The sequence below is a fragment of the Mercenaria mercenaria genome, chromosome 9 (genome assembly GCF_021730395.1).
Source record: "Mercenaria mercenaria strain notata chromosome 9, MADL_Memer_1, whole genome shotgun sequence".
NCBI classification, from domain to species: domain Eukaryota; kingdom Metazoa; phylum Mollusca; class Bivalvia; order Venerida; family Veneridae; genus Mercenaria; species Mercenaria mercenaria.
In genome coordinates this window covers 51,140,840-51,167,370 of record NC_069369.1, presented here as the reverse complement: position 1 = coordinate 51,167,370, position 26,531 = coordinate 51,140,840, and the positions used below count along the sequence as shown (strand labels likewise).

Sequence of the window (26,531 nt, the reverse complement as noted above, 5' to 3'; positions counted from 1 at the left end):
AGTGTTGAAAGTAGACTAAACTTATACTATACTCTACTGAATTTATTTAGCTGTGAAGACTTTTGATATAGACTATAATAGGGGAAATCCTAAATTCAGTGAAAAACTGTCAATACAAGAGTTGTCAATTGTTTTAGAAGGTCATTTTTGAAATATCAAATATTTCTATTTTCACATGTAGAGGAGGAAAAACATAAATATATTTAGTAAATTGGTGCACTTAGCTATCATTTGACACTGAAAACAACTTGTAAAGATGAATTTGAATTTTTTAGGTACCAGTTCAATTGTGGTTTGTTAATTTAAGGATATTTATTTTAGCCTAGTATAGACATTAAATTCAATACATACTGTTGATGTGACAACTGTATGTGAAATAGAATGGCCAGATTTGAACGAAATGGAGCAATTCCATTGGCAGGGCAACTTGGGCGAACTGTAATTCAAATTATAGCCCTACTAATTATACATGCCATGCTTTTCTCATGACGTTAGTGGATTTACTGATTGACATGGGATAAAAGCAATGTCCTGTGTGACAATGTTTACATGTAAAGTATTTTTTGTTATAATTCAATGTTAGTGCATTCTTCTGCATGACAACAGGGATGGTCACAACAATGCACACTATTGCCCAAACTGTACAATCATATCGAGGGCTTAGCGCGAAAGGATTGTATCATTTTCTTCGTTTGTATACAGTTACAATGCATTTGCGCTCATCTCATTATATCACTTTGGTTGTATTTTTATCTTTAATTGCTGGTGAAACAAAGTGTTCTAACTAAAGAATATGTATGACGAGAAACATTTTATTACATGCTTTTTTAGTAAATTGTCAAAATATAAGAAGGACATATATCTGATATTTGCACTGTGAAAAATATCAAATAATTATATTTTTCATTAGAAAGAAAATATAAAATCCACAAACAGAAACATTTAAACTAATTGCAATACGAACCAAATAATTATATCATTAAGAAATGTTAAAAACATTTTTGTTGAATGACGTCAGCTCTCTGCTCTGTTCGATTATTTTCTTGACCTCCCAAAAACATGAAACATTTTTTACATTCATTTTTTCATTAGAACATTTGCAACAGAAACACGTGCATGTAATAGCAATTAAATGTCAAGCAGAAACAGTCGTTACTGGAATCAAAGTGCACATTTGTAAGTGTGTATAGCAATACATGTGTGTGCTATTTTAAACCTGATACGTAGAACTTGCGGATCCAGGGAGAGGGCGCACCCGGCGCCCCCAACCCTAAAATCGCCAGAGCATAGGGTCTGGGTAAAAAAAGAGCAAAATATGCATTTTTCTTCCTCGCTAGCTCGCATACGTAATTTATCTCTTGTTCTGGCTGAAAATATATCAAATATGCATTTTTTTCTCGCTCGCATACCTAATTTATCTTTTGTTCTGGATGAAGAAAATATGCATTTTTCTCGCTCACTACGCTCGTGCAATAAACATCCGACAATGTTTGCCCGAGCTCCTATAACGCTCTTTACCATTTTTATGTTAAATAGCCCTTGGTAACCCCTCCCGATAAAAATCCTAAGAAATCCGGCTCAGAAATTCCGAGATTCCGAGACGTACGCAAGAATAAGTCTGACAAGTCATAAAACATGAACTATAATTAGCATGTTATTTGGGTTAATTTTGTCTCAAAGTCTGTCTTTTTTCAATACCAAATAAAGTACCTCATAACGCCCAGAATGCACCAGATGGATCTGTTGTTTTCAAAATTTTCCGTGGGGATGGGGGGGGGGGGGCGGGCGGCTCCCCCTAGTTGCTCTACTACAGATATTGTACGCCGACCCTAACAGCATATCCATAATCCGCCCCTGCGTAGTACTGTTAAAACACACATACATGTTTATTGTATGTTCACAGAAACTGTATATAGTATTTGTTCATATTAAGTGAGTGAAAACGGGTCACTATCGTATTGTGCCTTATAAAGTAAAACACTGTTCACATACTTTTACAAAGCTTCGCCTACATTTTTTCTGAAAGAGGGCGGCGAAATTGAAATCTTCTAAATAAAAAGGAAAAGTGTTTTGTAAGAGTGGCCTTTTGTATCAGCTGATATTCATATGAATTTCGGGAGAGTATTTCCGTAGTTACAAATCAAATTATGAAAGTGATAAACTGCCCGAGTACTTGTTACATTTGCTACCGGCTTCCCCCTTTATCTTTGTTTTTAACAGTTGGACTATTACGCAAAGGGTAACAATTGCTTGTTACAGTAAGTAAAATTAACAGAAAAACAAACAAGCAGCTATTAATAATAACAAAATCTTATTCATAAAAGTAACAATTCAAATACATATGTACCTTAAAAATGTCAAAAAGCCGTAAAATCTAATCTAATGTGCAAAAATAGTCCAAATCCTTTCTTGATTAAATCCAGGGAGTAATAATTCCAAATTATTCGCAAATCAAAACTGTATTTAAGTATGTCCAAATATTATCAATCCTCTCTTCAAAGATAACTTTTTAAATCCTCAATTTTAATGAAAATAATTCAAATGTTAATTTTTATTTTATTTTGTTGGGTTTAACGTCGCGTCGGTACAATTATAGGTCATATAGCGACTTTCCAGCTTTGATGGTGGAGGAAGACACAAGATGCCCCTCCGTGCATTATTTCATCATAAGCGGGCACTAGGGTAGAACCACCGACCTTCCGTAATCAGCTGGATGGCTTCCTCACATGAAGAACTCAACGTCCCAAGTGAGGCTCGAACCACACCGATGAGGGGCAAGCGATTTGAAGTCAGCGACCTTAACCACTCGGCCACGGAGGCCCCTCAAATGTTAAATAATCAAACTTGTAATAATTTGTTATTACGAAATACAGGAAAGTTTTCAATAAGATCTATAACTCTAAGTTCTATCCTAAAACAGCTCCCTATTTAATGTATCATGGAAGGTTTCAGAACTTTCTTGTAACACTAAGAATAAAAAGAAAATTCTGGAAAAACGAAGAACAATCCAGACTTCAAAAATAATTATTACAACCTGTTTATCAGTATTGTGGTAGAACATTCCGGAACACCATAGAATATAACAAACTTATTTACAAGATGTCTCAAAACTAGGTCAATAAAACTGACTCATCAATAAAGTTAAGCCTAAATGGGGAATGATATATACATAACAGGACATACATATCAAACTTAATGTAGATGAAGATTTTGCGATTGAACAAATACAAACCAAGTTTGAACTTTAAAAATAAGCATGTTTAAGACTGGTAACTCTTCCCGATTTCACTGGTACAAAGATCGGGAAAGATGTTGACAAATAGTGTATCACTTCATTTATTAAATAATGTACTGATTTAACAAAGAAATATTTTTATTTTTAATATATTACATTCTTATTCAAACTTCCTTTAAACATCAAAGATTCGTACGGAATTTATAAACCTTACAGAAAGGTTAATATAATTGATACTGCTCTTTGTATTTTACGAAACTGCAAGTGATCAGAGACTAAAACAATTATCAAGGAAGTAAATGTAATAAAACCGCAAATAAGTTATGGAAATTAGTTAGTCTAAAAGGAACATTAACATACATATGTGAAATCTCTGTTGTTTAAGCAGCATGGAAGGCACACATTTAGAGGAAAAATTAAACATAAACACTGTCTCCCGCCTGAAAGTTCGTGCACAGGATGATCGAGTAGAACAGGCTGACACTGAATTGTATGAACAAACAGGCGTTGTTTTAACAGTTATTGAAAAGACAAATTCACGACGTAGAGAAAAATGTGAGACACTTCAAACAGCACCAAAAGAAGAACATAAGACCGACGCTTCTAAAGTAGCCATCTACATGACGTGGCAGAAAGTAATGTTTATATTTGTATTGGCGAGTGTGTTAATGAGCAGTGTTTCTTTAATTGATCTTATCATTCATTTGAGAGGTAAGTTAATTATTATCATGGACTTCAAATCATAACAAGCTTCTTGGTAGCAAACAAAACAGAGCATTTTGATGATAGCGCTTAGTTCATATCAAATCATGTCACCGTTTCAGTATTCATATGAGGAACACAAGATAACAACAAACACAATTATATATCCAACATGGATAAAAAGAGGCTTTAATAAATATATTAAATATGTGAAAGTATTGCGTGGACTCTAAGAGGAGCAGGTCCAAAATTAAAAAGGCATTATTTAACACAATGTTTCTATGTTCTATGTAAATTGGCTAGATACAGTAATCTTATACTCAATAATTGATGTAGCTTGTAAAGTTTCATGTTGGACTAATATACGTTAAGACTGATATGGTGTCATTTTTTTTCTGCAAACGAGTTCATCTAAGATGGTAAACTGCAGTATACACAATTCAAAATATTATACGTATTTCTTGTTTGTTTGTCCTACAAGAGAAAAAAACTTTATTTTTTAATACAATAGACGGTTCAGTATCGAAAGTATTGCAATGTGATTCCCCTACCCCTTCTACCCCCTACCCCTTCCTCCCCCTTTTCTATGTTTTGCATAAATTTAAAATGTACTAGTTGGATTTTTGAAGCAACCCGTCTATAATATTTTTCCGTTATAGCTTCTTTTTTGTGGGCATACTTTGTAAATGCGTGGCTCTGTGACTGTGTTTGTGGTGCTCTGTGCTTCCGACAAATCTACCCTTACCTATTATCTTGCAATACTTGTACAATCACTTCTTTTATATTCCAAAAATATCGTTCATGACGACATAAAATATCTGTTCTGTTGATTGCTACGTTTTGGAACATTTAAGGACACGTTACGGATATGATATCTTAGTATTATTGTAAAACGCAATAGATAATGAAATTTTGTTACCAGTGTATGTTCTTATTAGATAAATCATCAATATATATATATAATTACAATTAGTCAAAACAAATATATATATATATATTTGTTTTGACTAATTGAAATTTTGTGAATGGCTCTAATTTGTGTCAGTTACAACCTATAGACAGTAAATCATTCATCTTTAATCTATTCAATCATATGACAGTCTTAATATTCCAGTTACATTCATTAGTAAATGTCGCAAAAACAACTTAAAGTTTTCACTGGAACAAGATAAATGATACCATTCTAACACGGTATGAAAAAGAATTTTACTTCAGCAGAGCCAATCTAGATTTTATGTACTTGTTATAATAAAAGTCAATAATACCCTCCCAAAAGGCAGATACAAAACAAAACATGCTAACAAACTGATCAAAAGAAGTTAAGACAACATAAAATATGCAGAGGTGGGGGTGTCGGATCAAAATGGAGAAACCAAGAGAGCGAAGAAATACCTTCACGTTTTAACAAGTAGTTCATCACGACATTAGCCAAATAAATAGGTATGACGAGTACATTCTACTTAACGGCAAATGCTATATTTGGCAAATAACAGAAACGTCTGAAGTGACAAATATCTGTGCTACACTAGTTATTGGCTATCTTGAAAATAAATTATACATGGGACTAAATTGCGATTTTTCAATACTAAACAATGTAACATCGCAAAGGCATTTCGTTCAATTTTTTTTCTCGCCGTGTATACCAGTATATAAGTAATAGAATGTTTAACCGTCATTAATCTAGTATGCATTGATCAATGTACTGTATAATATTAACATGAAGACGTTGCTAGTTAAATCTAATAGTGATCATATCATAACTATCCTAGCCTTCAAAAATGTTGCAAATATGTTCGTTATTAATACTTCAACTGTGGTCTCTTAATTAAAAATTATTTATTCAGCCTATTCAAATCATAGCCCTACTAATTATACATGCCTTTCTCGTGACGCTAGTGGATTTGCTGATTGACATGGGATAAAAGCAATGCCCAGTTTGACAATTTTTACATGTAAAATTTCAATGAAGTGCATTCTTAGGTATGAAAACAGGGATGGTCTCAACAATGCACTCGGTATTTAATTTCTATTGCCCAAACTGTACACTAACATTCATATCGAGGGCTGAGCGCGAAACGACTGTGTCTTTTTCTTTATTTATATACAGTTACAATACTTTCGCGCTTATCGCATTATATCACTTTGGTTGTTGGTGAAACAAAGTCTTCTAACTAAAGAATATGTATGACATGCTTTTTTAGTAAATTGTCGAAATATTAGAATGACATATACCTGATATTTTCACAGTGAAAAATATCAAATAATTGTATTTTTCATTAGAAAGAAAATATAAAATCCACAAACAGAAACATTTAAACCAATTGCAATACGAACCAAATAATTATATCATTAAGAAATGTTAAAAACATTTTTGTTGAATGACGTCAGCTCTCTGCTCTGTTCGATTATTTTCTTGACCTCCCAAAAACATGAAACATTTTTTACATTCATTTTTTCATTAGAACATTTGCAACAGAAACACGTGCATGTAATAGCAATTAAATGTCAAGCAGTAACAGTCGTTACTGGAATCTAAGTGCACATTTGTAAGTGTGTATAGCAATACATGTGTGTGCTATTTTAAACCTGATACGTAGAACTTGCGGATCCAGGGAGAGGGCGCACCCGGCGCCCCCAACCCTAAAATCGCCAGAGCATAGGGTCTGGGTGAAAAAAAGAGCAAAATATGCATTTTCTTCCTCGCTAGCTCGCATACGTAATTTATCTCTTGTTCTGGGTGAAAATATATCAAATATGCATTTTTTTCTCGCTCGCATAGTTAATTTATCTTTTGTTCTGGATGAAGAAAATATGCAATTTTCTCGCTCACTACGCTCGCGCAAATAACATCCGACAATGTTTGCCCGAGCTCCTATAACGCTCTTTACCATTTTTATGTTAAATAGCCCTTGGTAACCCCTCCCCATAAAAATCCTAAGAAATCGGGCTCAGAAATTCCGAGATTCCGAGACGTACGCAAGAATAAGTCTGACAAGTCATAAAACATGAACTATAATAGCATGTTATTTGGGTTAATTTTGTTTCAAAGTCTGTCTTTTTTCAATACCAAATAAAGTACCTCATAACGCCCAGAATGCACCAGATGGATCCATTGTTTTCAAAATTTTCCGTGGGGATGGGGGGGGAGGATGCGGGCGGCTCCCCCCAGTTGCTCTACTACAGATATTGTACGTCCACCCTAACAGCATATCCTGTATCCGCCCCTGCGTAGTACTGTTAAAACACACATACATGTTAATTGTATGTTCACAGAAACTGTATATAGTATGTGTTCATATTGTCAATCATTTGGGTTAAGTATACCTTTAAGTGAGTGAAAACGGGTCACTATCGTATTGTGCCTTATAAAGTAAAACACTGTTTACATATTTTTACAAAGCTTCGCCTACATTTTTTCTGAAAGAGGGCGGCGAAATTGAAATCTTCTAAATAAAAAGGAAGTAAGAGTGGCCTTTTGTATCAGCTGATATTCATATGAATTTCGGAAGAGTATTTCCGTAGTTACAAATCAAATTATGAAAGTGATAAACTGCCCGAGTACTTGTTATATTTGCCACCGGTTTCCCCCTTTATCTTTGTTTTTAACAGTTGGACTATTACGCAAAGGGTAACAATTGCTTGTTACAGTAGGTAAAAGTAACAGAAAAACAAACTATTATACAGCAACTATTAATAATAACAAAATCTTATTCATAAAAGTAACAATTCAAATACATATGTACTTTAAAAATGTCAAAAAGCCGTAAAATCTAATCTAATGTGCAAAAATAGTCCAAATCCTGTCTTGATCAAATCCAGGGAGTAATAATTCCAAATTATTCACAAATCAAAACTGTATTTAAGTATGTCCAATGATTATCAATCCTCTCTTCAAAGATAACTTTTTAAATCCTCAATTTTAATGAAAATAATTCAAATGTTAATTTTTATTTTATTTTGTTGGGTTTAACGTCGCGTCGGTACAATTATAGGTCATATGGCGACTTTCCAGCTTTGCTGGTGGAGGAAGACACAAGGTGCCTCTCTGTGCATTATTTCATCATAAGCGGGCACTAGGGTAGAACCACCGACCTTTCGTAACCAGCTGGATGGCTTCCTCACATGAAGAATTCAACGTCCCAAGTGAGGCTCGAACCACATCGATGAAGAGCAAGTGATTTGAAGTCAGCGACCTTAACCACTCGGCCAATAAGGCCCCTCAAATGTTAAATAATCAATCTTGTAATAATTTGTTATTACGAAATACAGGAAAGTTTTCAATAAGATCTATAACTCTAAGTTCTATCCTAAACAGCTCCCTATTTAATGTATCATGGAAGGTTTCAGAACTTTCTTGAAACACTAAGAATAAAAAGAAAATTCTGGAAAAACCAAGAACAATCCAGACTTTAAAAATAATTATTACAACCTGTTTATTAGTATTGTGGTAGAACATTCTGGAACACCATAGAATATAACAAACTTATTTACAAGATGTCTCAAAACTAGGTCAATAAAAATGACTCATCAATAAAGTTAAGCCTAAAGGTGGAATGATATATACATAACAGGACATCAAATCATAACAAGCTTCTTGGTAGCAAACAAAACAGAGCATTTTGATGATAGCGCTTAGTTCATATCAGATCATGTCACCGTTTCAGTATTCATATGACGAACATAAGAAAACAACTAACACAATTATATATCCAACATGGATAAAAAGAGGCTTTAATAAATATATTAAATATGTGAAAGTATTGCGTGGACTCTAAGAGGAGCAGGTCCAAAATTAAAAAGGCATTATTTAACACAATGTTTCTATGTTCTATGTAAATTGGCTAGATACAGTAATCTTATACTCAATAATTGATGTAACTTGTAAAGTTTCATGTTGGACTAATATACGTTAAGATTGATATGGTGTCATTTTTTCTGCAAACGAGTTCATCTAAGATGGTAAACTGCAGTATACACAATTCAAAATATTATACGTATTTCTTGTTTGTTTGCCCCTACAAGGGAAACACTTTATTTTTTAATACAATAGACGGTTCAGTATCGAAAGTATTGCAATGTGATTCCCCTACCCCTTCTACCCCCTACCCCTTCCTCCCCCTTTTCTATGTTTTGTATAAATTTAAGATGTACTTGTTGGATTTTTGAAGCAACCCATCTATAATATTTTTCCGTTACAGCTTCTTTTTTGTGGGCATACTTTGTAAATGCGTGGCTCTGTGGCTGTGTTTGTGGTGCTCTGTGCTTCCGACAAATCTACCCTTACCTATTATCTTGCAATACTTGTACAATCACTTCTTTTATATTCCAAAAATATCGTTCATGACGACATAAAATATATGTTCTGTTGATTGCTACGTTTTGGAACATTTAAGGACACGTTACGGATATGATATCTTAGTATTATTGTAAAACGCAATAGATAATGAAATTTTGTTACCAGTGTATGTTCTTATTAGATAAGTCATCAATATATATATAAAATTTCAATTAATCAAAACAAATATATATACAATTGAAATTTTGTGAATGGCTCTAATTTGTGTCAGTTACAACCTATAGACAGTAAATCATTCATCTTTAATCTATTTAACTCCCTGGGGCCGAAATGCGACTATAGGCGTTATATTTTCTACCCCTGCAGCGTCGATATGCGACAATACGCGCGTTATCAGGACTCCCCAGGACGGAGATTGACGAGTATAGTCGCGGCACCGAGATCATGATTATTGCGATAAGTACTTGTTAATTTTTGATAATCTTGACAAAAGCAAAATTACTTTGCATACTGGCTATTATTTCTTTGATGTAATAATTACTAGTTGTGCTAATAGTTAGTACCCTTGTTAAAATAAATGTCTGTAACTATGCGGTAATGTAAATGAAATAAAAAGACGATCTCCGCTATGTTTCGTTCATACTGTATTTCAAAAGAGTAAAATATTGTCGTCGGCCAGAGATCTTTCTTAAAATGAAGAAAATGTTTATTTATTATCATGCTGGTTCTGAAATATCAGTTCCGTCGGATGATGATTCCGACGATGCGATTCCATTATCAGACAAATGAATGGTCGGAAAATGTTAAGTTTTAGAAGGCTGAAATATTGGTACACTTACATCACATACGATACAAATTGATAAAAAATAACATCACAATGCATGTTTCATAAAATACAAAAACAATATATGTAAATAAACGCATGTTTGTAAATTTAATAATTATTCAAAGATGCATGTAAATATTACAACTTAATTGTCTCAGCGCGTGACACACAACATTTGTGTACATGTTTAAAAATAGATTATACATCAAAATAAACCATTGATACTCACACAAAAACGGGTGTAAATTTCGAGTAATGCTCATGTAAATATTCATGGTTAATGATGCATTTCTATTTATGGGAATTTAATGTTCAAATATCTATTAAACGCAGTAGGTGTGTTAAAATTGTGAATATGTAGAAGTGAAAATTTTGTTCTATTTGGATATAAGCTACGGACGCAATTGGATTTAAAAAATATTTGTTCAAACTTCGAATATTTTGTAAGTATATTCTAATTTACACCCAAGTTAATAATGTTTCCCTACATGATTTCAACTTACCGTATGCGAGTGTGATTATAATAAGGTTAGATAATGTTCTTCGACGTCAGGTGGTAATTCTTATCCCGCCGCAGCAGGTATGTTACGATATCGGCCTCAGGGAGTTAATCATATGACAGTCTTAATATTCGAATTACATTCATTAGTAAATGTCGCAAAAACAACTTAAAGTTTTCACTGGAACAAGATAAATGATACCATTCTAACACGGTATGAAAAAGAATTTTACTTCAGCAGAGCCAATCTAGATTTTATGTACTTGTTATAATAAAAGTCAATAATACCCTCCCAAAAGGCAGATACAAAACAAAACATGCTAACAAACTGATCAAAAGAAGTTAAGACAACATAAAATATGCAGAGGTGGGGGTGTCGGATCAAAAATGAGAAACCAAGAGAGCGAAGAAATACCTTCACGTTTTAACAAGTAGTTCATCACGACATTAGCCAAATAAATAGGTATGACGAGCACATTCTACTTAACGGCAAATGCTATATTTGGCAAATAACAGACACGTCCGAAGTGACAAAATTCTGTTCTACACTAGTTATTGGCTGTCTTGAAAATAAATTATACATGGGATTAATTTGTGATTCTTCAATACTAAACAATGTAACATCGCAAAGGAATTTCGTTCATTTTTTTTCTCGCCGTGTATACCAGTATATAAGTAATAGAATGTTTCACCGTCATTAATCTAGTATGCATTGATCAATGTACTGTATAATATTAACATGAAGACGTTGCTAGTTAAATCTAAATATGATCATATCATAACTATCATCAAAAATGATGCAAATATGTTCGTTATTAATACTTCAACTGTGGTCTCTTAATTAAAAATTATTTATTCAGCCTATTCAAATCATAGCCGTACTAACTATACATGCCTTTCTCATAACGCTAGTGGATTTACTGATTGACATGGGATAAAAGCAATGTCCAGTTTGACAATTTTTACATGTAAAGTTTCAATGAAGTGCATTCTTCTGTATGAAATAATAAGTCTGACAAGTCATAAAACATGAACTATAATTAGCATGTTATTTGGGATGATTTTCTCACAAAATCTGTCTTTTTTCAATACCAAATAAAGTACCTCATAACGCCCAGAATGCACCAGATGGATCCATTGTTTCCAATACTTTCCGGGGGTGATGGGTGTGTGGGGGGGGGGGGGGGGGGGCGGGCGGCTCCCCCTAGTTGCTCTACTACAAATATTTTACGTCCACCCTAACAGCAAATCCTGTGTCCGCCCCTGCGTAGTACTGTTAAAACACACAGACATGTTAATTGTATGTTCACATAAACTGTATATAGTATTTATTCATATTGTCAATCATTTGGGTCAAGTATACCTTTAAGTGAGTGAAAACGGGTCACTATCGTATTGTGCCTTATAAAGTAAAACACTGTATTTTTACATATTTTTGAAAAGCTTCGCCTACATTTTTTTCCGAAAGAGGGCGGCGCAATTGAAACCTTCTAAATAAAAAAGAAGTGTTTTGTAAGAGTGGCCTTTTGTATCAGCTGATATTCATATGAATTTCGTGAAAGTATTTCCGTAGTTACAAATCAAATTATGAAAGTGATAAACTGCCCGAGTACTTTTTACATTTGACACCGGTTTCTCCCTTTATCTTTGTTTTCTAACAGTTGGACTATTACGTAAAGGGTAACAATTGCTTGTTACAGTAAGTAAAAGTAACAGAAAAACAAACCAGCAACAATTAACAATAACAAAATTTTATTCATAAAAGTAACAATAAAAATACATATGAACCTTACAAATGTCAAAAAGTCAGCTTTGATGGTGGAGGAAGACACAAGGTGCCCCTCCGTGCATTATTTCATCACGAGCGGGCACCTTGGTAGAACCACCGACCCTTTGTAACCAGCTGGATGGCTTCCTCACATGAAGAATTCAACGCCCCGAGTGAGGTTCGAACCCACATTGATGAGGGGCAAGTGGTTATAATTCAGCGACCTTAGCCACTCGGCCACGGAGGCCTCTCAAATGTTAAATATCCAAACTTGTAATAATTTGTTATTACGAAATACAGGAAAGTTTTCAATAAGATCTATTTCTCTAAGTTCTATCCTAAAACAGCTCCCTATTTAATGTATCATGGTAGGTTTCATGTAACACTAAGAATTACAAGAAAATTCTGTAAAATCCAAGAACAATCCGGACTTTAAAAATAACTATTACACCCTGTTTAAGTGTTGTGGTAGAACATTCCGGAACACCATAGAATATAACAAACTTATTTACAAGATGTCTCAAAACTAAATCAATAAAAATAACTCATCAATAAAGTTAAGCCTAAATGGGGAATGATATATACATAACAGGACATACATATCAAACTTAATGTAGATGAAGATTTTGTGATTGAACAAATACAAACCAAGTTTGAACTTTAAAAATAACCATGTTTAAGACTGGCAACTCTTCCCTTTTTCACTGGTATAAAGATCGAGAAAGATGTTGACAAATAGTGTATCACTTCATTTATTAAATAATGTACTGATTTAACAAAGAAATATTTTTATTTTTAATATATTACATTCTTATTCAAACTTCCTTTAAACATCAAAGATTCGTACGGAATTTATAAACCTTACAGAAAGGTTAACATAATTGACACTGCTCTTTGTATTTTACGAAACTGCAAGTGGCCAGAGACTAAAACAATTACCAAGGAAGTAAATGTAATAAAACCGCAAATAAGTTATGGAAATTAATAAGTCTAAAAGGAACATTAACATACATATGTGAAATCTCTGTTGTTTTAAGCAGCATGGAAGGCACACATTCAGAGGAAAAATTATACATAAACTCTGGCGACGTTGTTTTAACAGTTTTTGAAAAGACAAATTCACGACGTAGATAAAAATGTGAGACACTTCAAACAGCACCAAAAGAAGAACACAAGACCGACGCTTCTAAAGTAGCCATCTACACGACGTGGCAGAAAGTAATGTTTATATTTGTTTTGTCGAGTGTGTTAATGAGCAGTGTTTCTTTGATTGCTCTTACCATTCATTTGACAGGTAAGTTAATTATTATCATGGACATCAAATCATAACAAGCTTCTTGGTAGCAAACAAAACAGAGCATTTTGATGATAGCGCTTAGTTCATATCAAATCATGTCACCGTTTCAGTATTCATATGATAAACATAAGATAACAACTAACACAATTATATATCCAACATGGATAAAAAAAGGCTTTAATAAATATATTAAATATGTGAAAGTATTGCGTGGACTCTAAGAGGAGCAGGTCCAAAATTAAAAAGGCATTATTTAACACAATGTTTCTATGTTCTATGTACATTGGCTAGATACAGTAATCTTATACTCAATAATTGATGTAGCTTGTAAAGTTTCATGTTGGACTAATATACGTTAAGATTGATATGGTGTCACACAATTCAAAATATTATACGTATTTCTTGTTTGTTTGCCCCTACAAGAGAAACACTTTATTTTTTAATACAATAGACGGTTCAGTATCGAAAGTATTGCAATGTGATTTCCCTACCCCTTCTCCCCCCTACCCCTTCCTCCCCCTTTTCTATGTTTTGCATACATTTTAAATGTACTTGTTGGATTTTTGAAGCAACCCGTCTATAATATTTTTCCGTTACAGCTTCTTTTTTGTGGGCATACTTTGTAAATGCGTGGCTCTGTGGCTGTGTTTGTGGTGCTCTGTGCTTCCGACAAATCTACCCTTACCTATTATCTTGCAATACTTGTACAATCACTTCTTTTATATTCCAAAACTATCGTTCATGACGACATAAAATATATGTTCTGTTGATTGCTACGTTTTGGAACATTTAAGGACACGTCACGGATATGATATCTTAGTATTATTGTAAAACGCAATAGATAATGAAATTTTGTTACCAGTGCATGTTCTTATTAGATATATCATCAATATATTTATATATATATATATATATATCTGTGTGTGTGTGTGTTTTGACTAATTGAAATTTTGTGAATGGCTCTAATTTGTGTCAGTTGATTGAAACAACAGTAATTCTTACAGGATTTGGATAGAGAAAAGGACAGCAAATTAACAGTCAGTTCTTTGTTTGTTTTTACTTAGCAGTTGTAAACTAGAATATAGAACAGCCTTTCTGAGAAAATCGAACTGGAAGGCAGAAATAACAGCAAAGTTTTAATTATGTCAGGAGTCATTTACCACCTGGCAAATTTTGTCATAACGTTTCTGTAAAATTAGTTTTATCTCTAAATTCTTTATATCCATTGGTTTTGCAACTACCTTTTAGTACATTGAAGTGTGTAACATAACAATAAATTTCATAACCACAGTTGTAATAGAAAATTGTTTTGTTGAGCTCTTTGGGGTCACATAAAAATTTATATTGTTTTAGTTAATTGTTGGTAATAAGGACATCAAAACTCATTCTCAATGCACAAGAATGGTTCCTTTCTAATGGATGAAGAAACATATTAGTGTGACTCTGAACGTTACATTTTTTGTCAACAATTGTATATTTTTGTCATTCACCGGAAGTTCACAATCTTAATACTCAAGCAAAGCAAGTTTCATGTCTCGCAGAAACGTTCACAGAACATACTAAGCACATTTCAAACATGACAAAACCTGTCATATATTGATAGAAAAACAGCTTATTGTTTGCATCCATTCCATCCACAATACTCACAATCCTGCGACTTACGGTTACACGATTCATTCTGAACACATGTTGGCAGTGGACGTTGGGCATATGTTTTACAAAGAAGTGTGTAAAATACATAGTCAAATGAACACAGAATAGTGGCACAATGAATTTTGTTTATTATTATTGATTTCGAAAAGTGTGTATAAGTAGTTTATATGCTATGAAGACATGCTTAGGCGAAGATTGTGTTTGTTACTTTGTATTGCTTTCGGCGAATACATACCAAATATCAGTGTTTGAATTTTGTCAAATATTACTCGCTCAACTAGAAATGATGTTTCAAGCATATAATGCAATATGTAGATGAGCGTACAGGTAAATAACTTAAAATCTCAACTTCTCTTTCTTTTATATAATATATTTATTGCAACTGTAACATAGTAACAAGTTATCATTAATTCCCAATTGAAATAACAATGATATACTATGTACAAGTCTACGATTACTTAAAAACCTGTAAATAATTACATGGAATATGAATGACAGAGTACAATCATTATAAAATGACAACGCGGGACACAGCAACCTTTATTACTTTTGATATGCAACACCTACTTTGCCATATGTTTTCGCTGTTAACTGATATCAAGTTTTGTCGTTTATAAGTATATGTTTTAACAGGAAAATACTATGAATAACAAATCATTTGTTAAATGATACATTAATCTGCTTAATTGGGTCATATAAGGAAGTAGAAAAAACGAGAAGTTTAATTAAAATTTTAATTTTTGTTAAAGGCACTGACCTCCAGATCGTTCGACAACAAAATAAAATAGTTTTTTAGATATCAGAAGAATATTGCTATATTTATTAAAAAGGCCTTGAAGCTTAGTTACTGATAGATTATATCTTATGGTACTAGCTTTTTCTAGCGTTTGTAACGGGGTACTGGAGACAAACCGCCTTAATTATAAAGCTTTATATCAAACGATCGTCAATTACATATTTCTCTGTAGTGTATTGGTCAAGACCGCAAGAAACTATTTATTGCCGCGGCGACCCGGGCCTGTTCCCATTACGGGCACGCTTTTGTTCTTGAGGGAAGTTTAGAAACAAAAACTCATGTGCGAATGTTCATAATTTGACCAAATTTCAATTAAAATCAAGCATATTTTTTGGCCAAAATCTGAAGGTCAGTGCCTTTAAATTCTTATACATCAAGATCAAATCTATTGACATATACTACGTAACTGTCGCGATCATATTTTATAATTTATGTTTATACCCAATACTCCTATCGTGATGTTTCTTATTTTTGATACTGTTTTATCTTACAACGAAGTATTTTTTGCAAACAGCCGAGGCAGTGGACGGGTCCTGGAGTGACTGGGGATCATGGGAGGCCTGCTCAACTACATGTGGTGTAGGATTGCAGACACGTCATCGGAACTGTTCAAGTCCTGCTCCATTAGGAGATGGCCGTCAGTGCCTTGGCGAAGTCAACGAACACAGATTGTGCATGCCTGGACCTTGTTCAAGTAGGTCTTGAAATACATCTGCAACCAAGATAAAGCCGTCATGGCTTCAGCTAAAGAAACAAACAATTCCTTAATCTAATAATTACTTACTAATATGTAATAACTTCTGACTATTGACACCAAATATAACCCTGACTTTGACATACGTCACGATCTGACACGAAACACACGTGGTCAGGTCGACCATGACATAATTCTTAGTATTTTTCACTGTTCACTTCTGTCACTGTAAATGATATGTTTTGCATGTTGATATAATATTAAAGATATTTTACTAATTTTAAAAATATTTAATCTTTAGATATTTACTTCAAGTGACCAAACTCCTCATCAAACTTTTCTAAAAAAAATAATTTATTGTGTATGTAGAGCTACATTCATAATTAAATGACATGCTGTAACAGCCGTTTAGTAAAAAAACTTCCAGTTTTAGCTGTTTAGTTACTATTTTAAGTCTAATGCATAGTACTGTTAATACACATGAACTTGTTGCTTTTATGTTTAAATAAACTAGATGTAGACATTGTATATATTTTGAAATAAGATGTTGGGTCTAGTACACCGTTAAAATGCGTCTCTAAAACCGAAATGACTAAATGCGTATAGCATGACACATCATGGCCCAGCTGCTTCTTCATATAATATCGGAAAAGTATAATATTTCACGTCCCGCACTTAAAGAATCTCGACGTCATATTCATATGACAATCAACTTATCTTTTGAATGTTGAGTCCTTGTTTTAGTATGTAGTTTTATTACATAGAAAAAACGGTAGACACGAAGGGAAGGGATTAGGTCAATGGAGTGATTCTTATAGGTACTATTAGATGCTATCATAACGTCCGATCAAACGTAAGATAAATGCTCATTTTTAATGCAACTAAGTAAAACTAAAACACTAATGTCTTAATTATTTAACAAATCAATCTAAGTAGATTTTGTAATAACGAAATCATTTCTAATATACATCTATTTGAGGGATTACTGATACAAGATCAATTTAGGCTTTCCAGTTTGAGTAATTGCTGTATTCCTGCATCTTTGCTTTTGAGACAATTAAGATAAAGCAACAGTTACTGTTATTTGAAAGCCAATAATTTCAAATATCAGTGTTAGTTGCACCTCTTATACTGACTTATTCTATTATAGACGGAGGTTGGTCAGCTTGGGGAAGATGGGGAAGTTGCAGTGCTTCTTGCGACGTTGGACTTAAATCAAGATTAAGAACTTGTACTCGTCCTAGACCTTCACCGTTTGGTAGTTTTTGCGAAGGGGATAACATGCAAACAGAGATTTGTGGCGGAGAGCCATGCAGTGGTATTATTTATATTTCAAACATAACTTGACACTTTCTTTTAAAAAGGATCATATTGAAGGGACACATGCTGATTTGTGAAGCAAGTACGTTCTTACTACGGAAGTAACGAAGGGAAGGAATCAGATCAATAGAGTGATCAATTAGACTTTTCAGTTTGAGAGTAATTGCTGTATTCTTGTATCTTTGCTTTTGAAACAATTAAGATATAGCAACTGTTATTTGAAAGCCTATAATTTCAAATATCAGTGTTAGTTGCACCTTCTATTATAGACAGAGGTTGGTCAGCTTGGGGAAGTTGGGGAAGTTGCAGTGCTTCTTGCGATGTTGGACTTAAATCAAGATTAAGAACTTGTACTCGTCCTAGACCTTCACCGTTTGGTAGTTTTTGCGAAGGGGATAACACGCAAGCAGAGATTTGTGGAAGAGAGCCATGCAGTGGTATTATTTTCATGTCACTTTCTTTTAAAAACGATCATAATGAAGGGAAAATGCATTGACTTTTCATTAAAGTAATAAATAGGTAGAAGACAATGTGTACAACATGTGCATTATTTTATTTTCTCCGTTTGCCCATCCGTTCGTATATCTGTCTATTCTTCCTTCTGTCAATCACAAATGGTGTTTTCTGTCAAAATTTTGAAGTACAAAAGATTTTTTCATGAAACCCGTGACATAGACAGAAAGCAATATTAGAACGTTTTATTTTATGTGATGTGATTCATTTATCCGCCGGTTCGTCTATATATATGTGCATCAGTCACAGTGACTCACAAAGGACAGATCCTTTGTCAACGTTGCAAGTGCAAGACTTTTTTCCCCATGAAACCTGACTTTAGATAGTAATTGAATTGAAGATTGAAGATATTTCGGGTTTTTCAATTAAATTTCAATTTAAAATTGTGGTTTCTATGACAGAAAATATGGCAAATACCCCTCCCGGTAGGAAAAGTTTAAAAACCTGCTTGTACATTATATCTGTAAAAAGATCACTTGGAAGCATAGAATGCAACCAAGCAGAGTAATAGCAGACTCGGTTTCATGAGTCTGTTCATGAGAGGTAATGAAATGTGCAACACCTCTCATGCCCCCTTGCACCAGCTTTAGCGGAACTCTATTGTACATACATTGAATTGATTCCATGTTCCCAAAGTACCAGAAAATATAACAACACTGAATTCATATGTAATAAATATAGCACCGCACACAAAACGCTTGTAACGCAATAGAAATATGATGTGACGTAGAAGGAATTCAGCTGTTCTCTATATCATACTTGTAAAATAGTTTCTTAGAAATTATTGAATATGATTCATTTTTTTGTTTTAGAATTTATAAATGATGACCTCTATTATCTTTCTGCAGCTTCTAAATATCGGATAACATTTCACGTCTCACCCTTAAAGAATCTCGACGTCCTATTCATATGACAGACAACTTATATTGTGTATGTTTAAACCTTGTTTTAGTGTGTAGTTTTATTACATAGAAATAAATGCTGATTTGTGAAGCAAGTACGTTCTTACTACGGAACTAACGAAGGGAAGGAATTAGATCAATAGAGTGATCAATTAGACTTTTCAGTTTGAGAGTAATTGCTGTATTCTTGCATCTTTGCTTTTGAGACAATTAATATATAGCAACTGTTATTTGAAAGCCTATAATTTCAAATATCAGTGTTAGTTGCACCTCTTACACTGACTTATTCTATTATAGACGGAGGTTGGTCAGCTTGGGGAAGTTGGGGAAGTTGCAGTGCTTCTTGCGACGTTGGACTTAAATCAAGATTAAGAACTTGTACTCGTCCTAGACCCTCACCGTCGGGTAGTTTTTGCGAAGGGGATAACACGCAAACAGAGGTTTGTGGAAGAGAGCCATGCAGTGGTATTATTTTCATGACACTTTCTTTTAAAAACGATCATATTGAAGGGACAATGCTTTGTCTTTTCATTAAAGTAATAAATAGGTAGAAAACAATGTGTAAAACATGTGCATTATTTTATTTGTTCCGTTTGTCCATCCATTCGTATATATGTCTGTCCTTCCTTCGGTCAGTCACAAATGAAGGATTCTGTCATAACTTTAAAGTGCAAAATATTTTTGATGAAACCCGGGACAAAGGCAAGAAACAATATGTAGAACCTTTTAATTTTATTTGATGTGATGTGATTCATTTATCAATCTGTTCGTCTATCTATCTGTACATCATTCACCACAAAGGACAGATCCCTTGTTAACAAGTGCAAGTTTTTTTCCCATGAAACCTAACTTATAGATAGAAGACGATTTGAAGATTGAAGATAATTCAATTCCAATTAAATTTCAATATAAAATTGTGGTTCCTATGATAGCAAATATGGCAAATGCCCCTACCAATGGGGATATTTTATTGCTTGACAATAGTCTTGTAAGCTAAAACCTACTTGTACACGTAATAAATGTAGCAACACAAACAAAGGCGCTTGTCACGCAATAGAAATATGATGTGACATAGAAGGAATTCAGCTGTACTTAATAATATAATCGTAAAATAGTTACTTACATTGTGTAAATATTATTGAATTCTTACTTCTTATTTGATATATGTACTTTTCTGAAATTAAATCAATTTTATAAATTAAGTTCGTGTAGAGATTGACCTTTTATAACAGAAGTAATCATATGCGTAGATGATTACAGTTTCATTCTTGGTATGTATTTCATGTCAAAATGTCTTCCCTATAAGAAGAAACCAGTCCTGTCGTTCCAAATGTGTTTCACAGAAACAGCATATTTACTTGTTCTTAAAGAGAAAACTATTTCATTTTTATTTTGATATTAAGGACATAACCCGCTTCAATTAATGAATTGTAGTGGCAGTTCATTCATTCTTTTATTGTTGTAATTTCAGAAACTCGCGTTGCATTTAACGTATATGAGTCCTCTGTCACGGGATATAACGAAAGCCACACTGTAATATTTACTAGGATATTACTTAATGAAGGGCAAGCTTACAATTAAAGTAATGGAATCTTTACCGCTCCATTCAATGGACTTTACCAGTTCAACGGGCAAGTTTGTACAGCAGTAGGAAAGGATGTAGATTACGCCATTAAAATCGAAGGAGAGTCTATTGCAAGCGGAGAATATAGAACACCATCAAATAAAACTGATGGAAAATGTACATCGTTCAGCACAGTTGCGTCCGTTCAAGAAGGTGAGAAAGTTTGGATTGAAAGTAGTTATTTGTTCCAAAACGACAAAGATTGGAACTCCTTTTCTGGGATCCTCATTCACAAAACGTAGAGGAATTTATGATTAACGGAAAACCAGAACGGAACCAATTACACGAAAAGATAAAATTACTTAATTTTCACACATATTTCGATTTACCGTTTTCATAAAATAAATTTATAAATCAGTAGATAAGGTGTTAATTCATGAACACATTCAGTGTGGATAAACCATAAGTAAGCTTAGAACGTACAAGCTTTTTAAGAATTCGTAAGGAAAATTATTGTGAAATTAATGCGCCATTTGCCTACAGATCATATTTAGCTAAATTCAGGCGGAGCGGTACCCCACTGAGGATATAAACAGGGCATTGCACTTACACACCAGAACATAAGCGGGAAATTGAAAAGCAAGTATTGCTTGACTGGCCTGTGCACATGTTGGAAAGACAGCAGCTACTTGCAAACTAAGTGAATGAATTATATCCAGGAGATTTTAGTAGCTTAAGTGAATCTTAAAACCTTAAATACTTAAATAAGAACTGACAAGGATATTAGAAATAACAAAGGTTAGAAATAATTTGTTGTATTTAAGAAATATGTAAAATGAGTCATATCTGAGACCTAACTTACTGTATCTTAACAAGTTTCAAAACCTTTTTGAGATCCATTAACAAAGCTCCAAGTGATAATATTTTATAAAGGCAATTATTATTACTCCTCTAAGAAAATTTGTCTACAGGATATTTGGAAAAATGTATTAATCTGTTCAATTCTAATCTGATCAAAAGATGATACGTATTTTACAATATTTTTACTAGAGTACTTTTTGTGCACCTGTCAATCATCTCAGTTTCTTAGATAAATCAGTTTTAGCAATTTTTAAAACAGTACCATATGTTGTAGTTGTCATGAGTAACAGTGTTTCCCAAACTTTTCAATTCGTATCTGAATAAGTACAGCTGTGCAAATTGTATTTAGATTGCTGTAGACTGGGAGCAATATCTTTTCCATGATTTATTTTAATTAGGTCGATAATTGTAATTTATTATACACATTTAATGAATTGAATGTTTATAACTATAAATCAGTATATGGATGTACAATCTAATTTGTTGTATACTTTATCATAAAATACAGCAGTGTTGCAGTCAACCAATCATTTAATTTGCACGTGGTGTTACCTTAGAAAGTACCTTAGTCATATGGCTGTGTAGCTATGTTATGCTAATACAATGTATAGCCTCTTTAACTCTATATTAGTGTGGCAGTATGCATAGACATGTTAAATATTTATTTTAAATGTACATACCTGTGATGTACACTGATTTTCTTGCTTGTCTGTTTGTTTATCTATGTTGGGGGGGGGGGGGGGGGGGTGCGTGCGTATGCGTGTGCGTTTTTGTGTGTGTGTCTGTGAGTTTTTGCGTTATTGTGATTTACGGTGTAGGGAGTCTGCATTTTAGGAACGTGGCTTTCCCTTTTCAATATTTATAATTGTTTTTCCCCTTCCGCAAACAACCCCACCCTTTTGTATACCCATTACCCTTTTTTTGTATTTTGCATACAATTGAAATGCAATTGTTGGATTTTGAAGCAACCCGTCTACTATATTTTTCCTTTACAGTTTCTTTTTTGTTGCGGGCCTACTTTGCGATACATGGCTCTATAACTGTTTAGGTGCTCTGTTCCTGTTATATATGTCTGCATCTACTTATTTACATTTAATTTGTATCAAAATAATTTTTGATGATTGCTATAATTAACGGGCATCGCATAAAGATTAAAAAGCTTTATATACATGTAAAATACATATTGGGAACGCACACTCTTAGTTTAGTTTTAGCACACCTTTATGCCTGAAGAAAATATATATTATCTGTAAATATTTTGGGATACCGATCCGCATATTGTTCATTTAATGTATCTCTTTGTAAATATATATCATCAATAACAGAGTCAACTGATTAAATTTACACTCTAGCATTTATCGCAAGTGTAAAAATGCTAAATGGTGTCAAAGAAAAAAAAACATGGTTTTGGTTATTGCTTGTTTCAGCAATTCTTTTGATTAAAAAATTATGACTATTTCATACAAAACAAATTGACGTAAATGCAAATGGTAAGTCAGGGTTCATTATCAAACTGAGAAAATATATTTAGCTGTTCTCGCTCCGTCTTTTGATAATCACCAGTCGCATATTCATACTTATTTTCACATTTCCATTTTCCAAGCTTAAATCTGACTCGCGAAATTTCAAATATAAAGCCGTTGAAAATAAAGCAAAATTAAAGTATTTTATAAACAAAGATATTCATATTTTTTTAAATCTTACAATTGGACTAATTAAACACCTAAATTTTCAAAATAGCGACCAGTTGTTGTAAACATTTTTATTTGTACGATCAACTGTGAACTTGAATTTTTTATTATATGAGCTTACTTTCATTAAAAACTCGCCTTTTGGAGATCCCTGGCAAGCTATTGAATGACATAAAAAAGAAGAGAGCATCTGTCTATTTTCAGAAGCTGGTGTGGGTAATATAACAACCTTAATCATATGTCTTACTAAGTTTTTTGGCTTTTCCTGTTGGCCATGCGCTGTTTACCAGTTTCAAGACGCTCCAAAATTTAATGGTGATTATACATGATCGGCATAGAAAATTGAGAAATATAAGTAACTCGTTACACATTGACAGTGACATATATTAGGCCAAGACAATGTGTTTAATCTCTCCACAAGTTATTGAATCAATGTAGCAGTATGCCAATCACTTGATATATTTAGTAAAGTTTAGATCTCATTTTGTTTGTACGGTGCAAGACAGTTATTCATATATGATTTAAAACTATATTGAAAAGAGATTGACTAAATAACTTTGCATATGAAGTTGTAAAAACACATTAATTAAGGAAGGGCATAAACCTTCCGTCTATCATCTTGTAGTAAAGTTTATTTTACCGGTATTATCAGATTGATTTACATGAAGTTTATGTGCGGAAAAGTGGGTCACTAGGTAGTGGTGAGTCTTTAAATGGAGAGGAATTTTTTTTCACCATCGTCATCATAATGTATGTTTAAAAAGAAAAAGAAGTAGGGAAGTCGATCATATCAATACAGTAATCTACGACAAGTCATTTTGGACAATCCATTGAGTCATCTGCATGGCTGTAGTCATCCTAGAAGAAAGTAGAATGTAGATATTGAGCGCAACACGGTTAGGAGATTACAGTATAATCTTTTACATGTACTTTATTATAGATAGTATTAAATTTAATACACTAAGTCGTAAACGCTTGTATTTGATTTTACCTTAAATTTTTGTATAATGTTTATATTTTCTAATTAGAAATCAATATTTACTGTCAATTTATTTATAAGTGAGATTTTGTTCTCATCAACTAATATTGCTGCTCCACTTTCAGACTGAGCTGTAACATTGCAATGAAAATTGCAATGATAATTCTCACAACAGTGCTGGCAAATTGGAGTGGACCTTGACATGGAATTACTGGAATGGGTCCCAGTTCTGTCTGATCGTTTTAAAGAGAGACACTGTAAAAATGTTAGTATGTCAAAAGATATAAGAAGAACAGAATTTGATTTATACTACAGAATAGTTATTTTAAACTTTTAATGGAATCATAAAACGCGTGGTCTCGTATTTAAGCACTTAATGAGTAAATGGTATTATTTAGATTGCAGGTAGCTATTCAAATTCCTCATGGTAAACATAATCTGATAAGTGTTTAACATAATACAAGAGGTGCTACGTAAAGAAAGCATATCTTATTCCGTGACAAAACGTTCCTGCAAGAATAGCTGACAATTTAGTATTGTAGTGTTTATTTAGTTTGTTTCTTCTTTTGAACATCGACTGTTTCCCTAGGAAAACAAACTCATTTTATCTGAAAAAAAGCTTTCTTTCCTAGATTTTAGTGACACTTGCCTCTTAGAACTAAAAATGTAAGTATGTATATTGTCCGTGAGAATTTATAAATTGTGTATATAATTAGAAGTGTTGTTAGTACTTTCTTCAGACAGTTCTTCTAAATAGTTTCATGTCAGTGATATTTGTACCGCATAAAATACGTGGACACACTACATTGTACAACTGTGTCATGATTTGGCTGCGTGTATGGAGTTTACTCATATATGTAAAACTTTGTAAAATCATTAATTAATTACTCAAGCACTTTGTCTATAGTTAACAAATTTATTTATTTCTGTCCAATAACCGACATAGATAAATTCTTCTTTCTCAAATAAAAGAAATCTCCAGAATTTCTTTAACAATTCTTTTCAAAGTTAATTGTCGATATTTTTAACATTAAATTTCGCACTAAAAATGATTGTCAAATTAAAATGTTCTTCTATATAGTCACTTCCCAAAGAATTAGTTGAGTGTCAAAGCTTAAACTTGTTCCGTTCCTATCTATATGCTAACTAGGAACTTAAGGAAAGACTTCCGTCCATTTCTTATTATCATCTCTCAAGATCCTAAAGACAAGATTGACAGGTACTTAGATAGCCTGTAATGTTCAATGATAACCCTTTAACATGTCAGATGACTCTTTACAGATCTCTCTTTGTTGGAAACTTAAAGAGTTCATTGACGTGGCCGTTAAATTTTATACACTTTAAAATTCAGTTATGAAACAATAAGGCAATTAACTTAGTTACAGAATGTCATATGATGGCCCTTAAAACACAGTTATTTCCTCAAGATAAGTGGTTGAAGATTTTTGAACTGATCAATTAACCACAGAGCCCTTGAGGTCCTATAAATAATTACAAAAAGAATATTGTTAAATGTTTTGTAACTACACATGCAGTCGAAGGAGTGGACAATCGTGACTGTTTGTCAAGATTTATTCGAGGGTATTTTCCACGAAGCTATTTCACAGCGAAGTTCTATTGCAATAAAGTTTAAATTAAGAAATGCCAAAGGCGGTAGAAGACATAATGTATTATTATTATTATACCAGATTTATATAGCGCCCTTTTCATGATCAATTTCACGTTCAAAGGCGCTTTACATAGTTCAAATGCAGCCACACAGGGCGCATAATTCATCCTCTACTAGTACAGAGCGATCTGACCAGAGGGACAGAGTGAGACAAAGCTTCCACGATAGAGAGATCAAAAATCAGATACAGGCTTGTCCGGCTAACTTAGCCTAGCTCATTGCAAATAGACAGCCTGGTTCTTTAACGTGCACTGATACACGCAGGG

General features: G+C 33.3%; 1 protein-coding gene across 4 annotated transcripts; it reads left to right on the top strand.

The window, feature by feature from the left end:
* Positions 1-3,240: 3,240 nt before the first annotated feature.
* LOC123547106 (mucin-like protein) lies at positions 3,241-26,058 on the top strand. Of its 4 annotated transcripts, XR_008372423.1 has the most exons (7): positions 3,246-3,946; positions 16,587-16,766; positions 17,917-18,084; positions 18,356-18,523; positions 19,799-19,966; positions 20,973-21,278; positions 24,722-26,057. XR_008372423.1 is itself a non-coding variant. In XM_053551391.1 (6 exons), the coding sequence occupies exons 1-6, from the start codon at positions 3,625-3,627 to the stop codon at positions 21,036-21,038; spliced, it is 1,047 nt and encodes a 348-aa protein (XP_053407366.1). In that variant the 5' UTR covers positions 3,245-3,624; the 3' UTR covers positions 21,039-26,057. The 4 variants fall into 4 exon arrangements, 3 of the variants coding, with proteins under 3 accessions (XP_053407367.1, XP_053407366.1, XP_053407368.1); XM_053551391.1 differs by having other exon boundaries at positions 3,245-3,946; positions 19,799-19,941; positions 20,973-26,057; XM_053551393.1 differs by lacking the exon at positions 3,246-3,946 and adding an exon at positions 13,059-13,620 and having other exon boundaries at positions 20,973-26,057.
* The last annotated feature ends 473 nt before the right edge of the window (positions 26,059-26,531 follow it).

Coding starts and splice junctions, on each gene's coding strand:
- LOC123547106 (XM_053551391.1), top strand. CDS start 3,625: ATGGAAGGCACACATTTAGAGGAAAAATTAAACATAAACACTGTCTCC. Junction 18,524..19,798: donor TGGAAGAGAGCCATGCAGTG/GTATTATTTTCA, acceptor ATTCTATTATAG/ACGGAGGTTGGTCAGCTTGG. Junction 19,942..20,972: donor GGGATAACACGCAAACAGAG/GTTTGTGGAAGA, acceptor TTGTAATTTCAG/AAACTCGCGTTGCATTTAAC.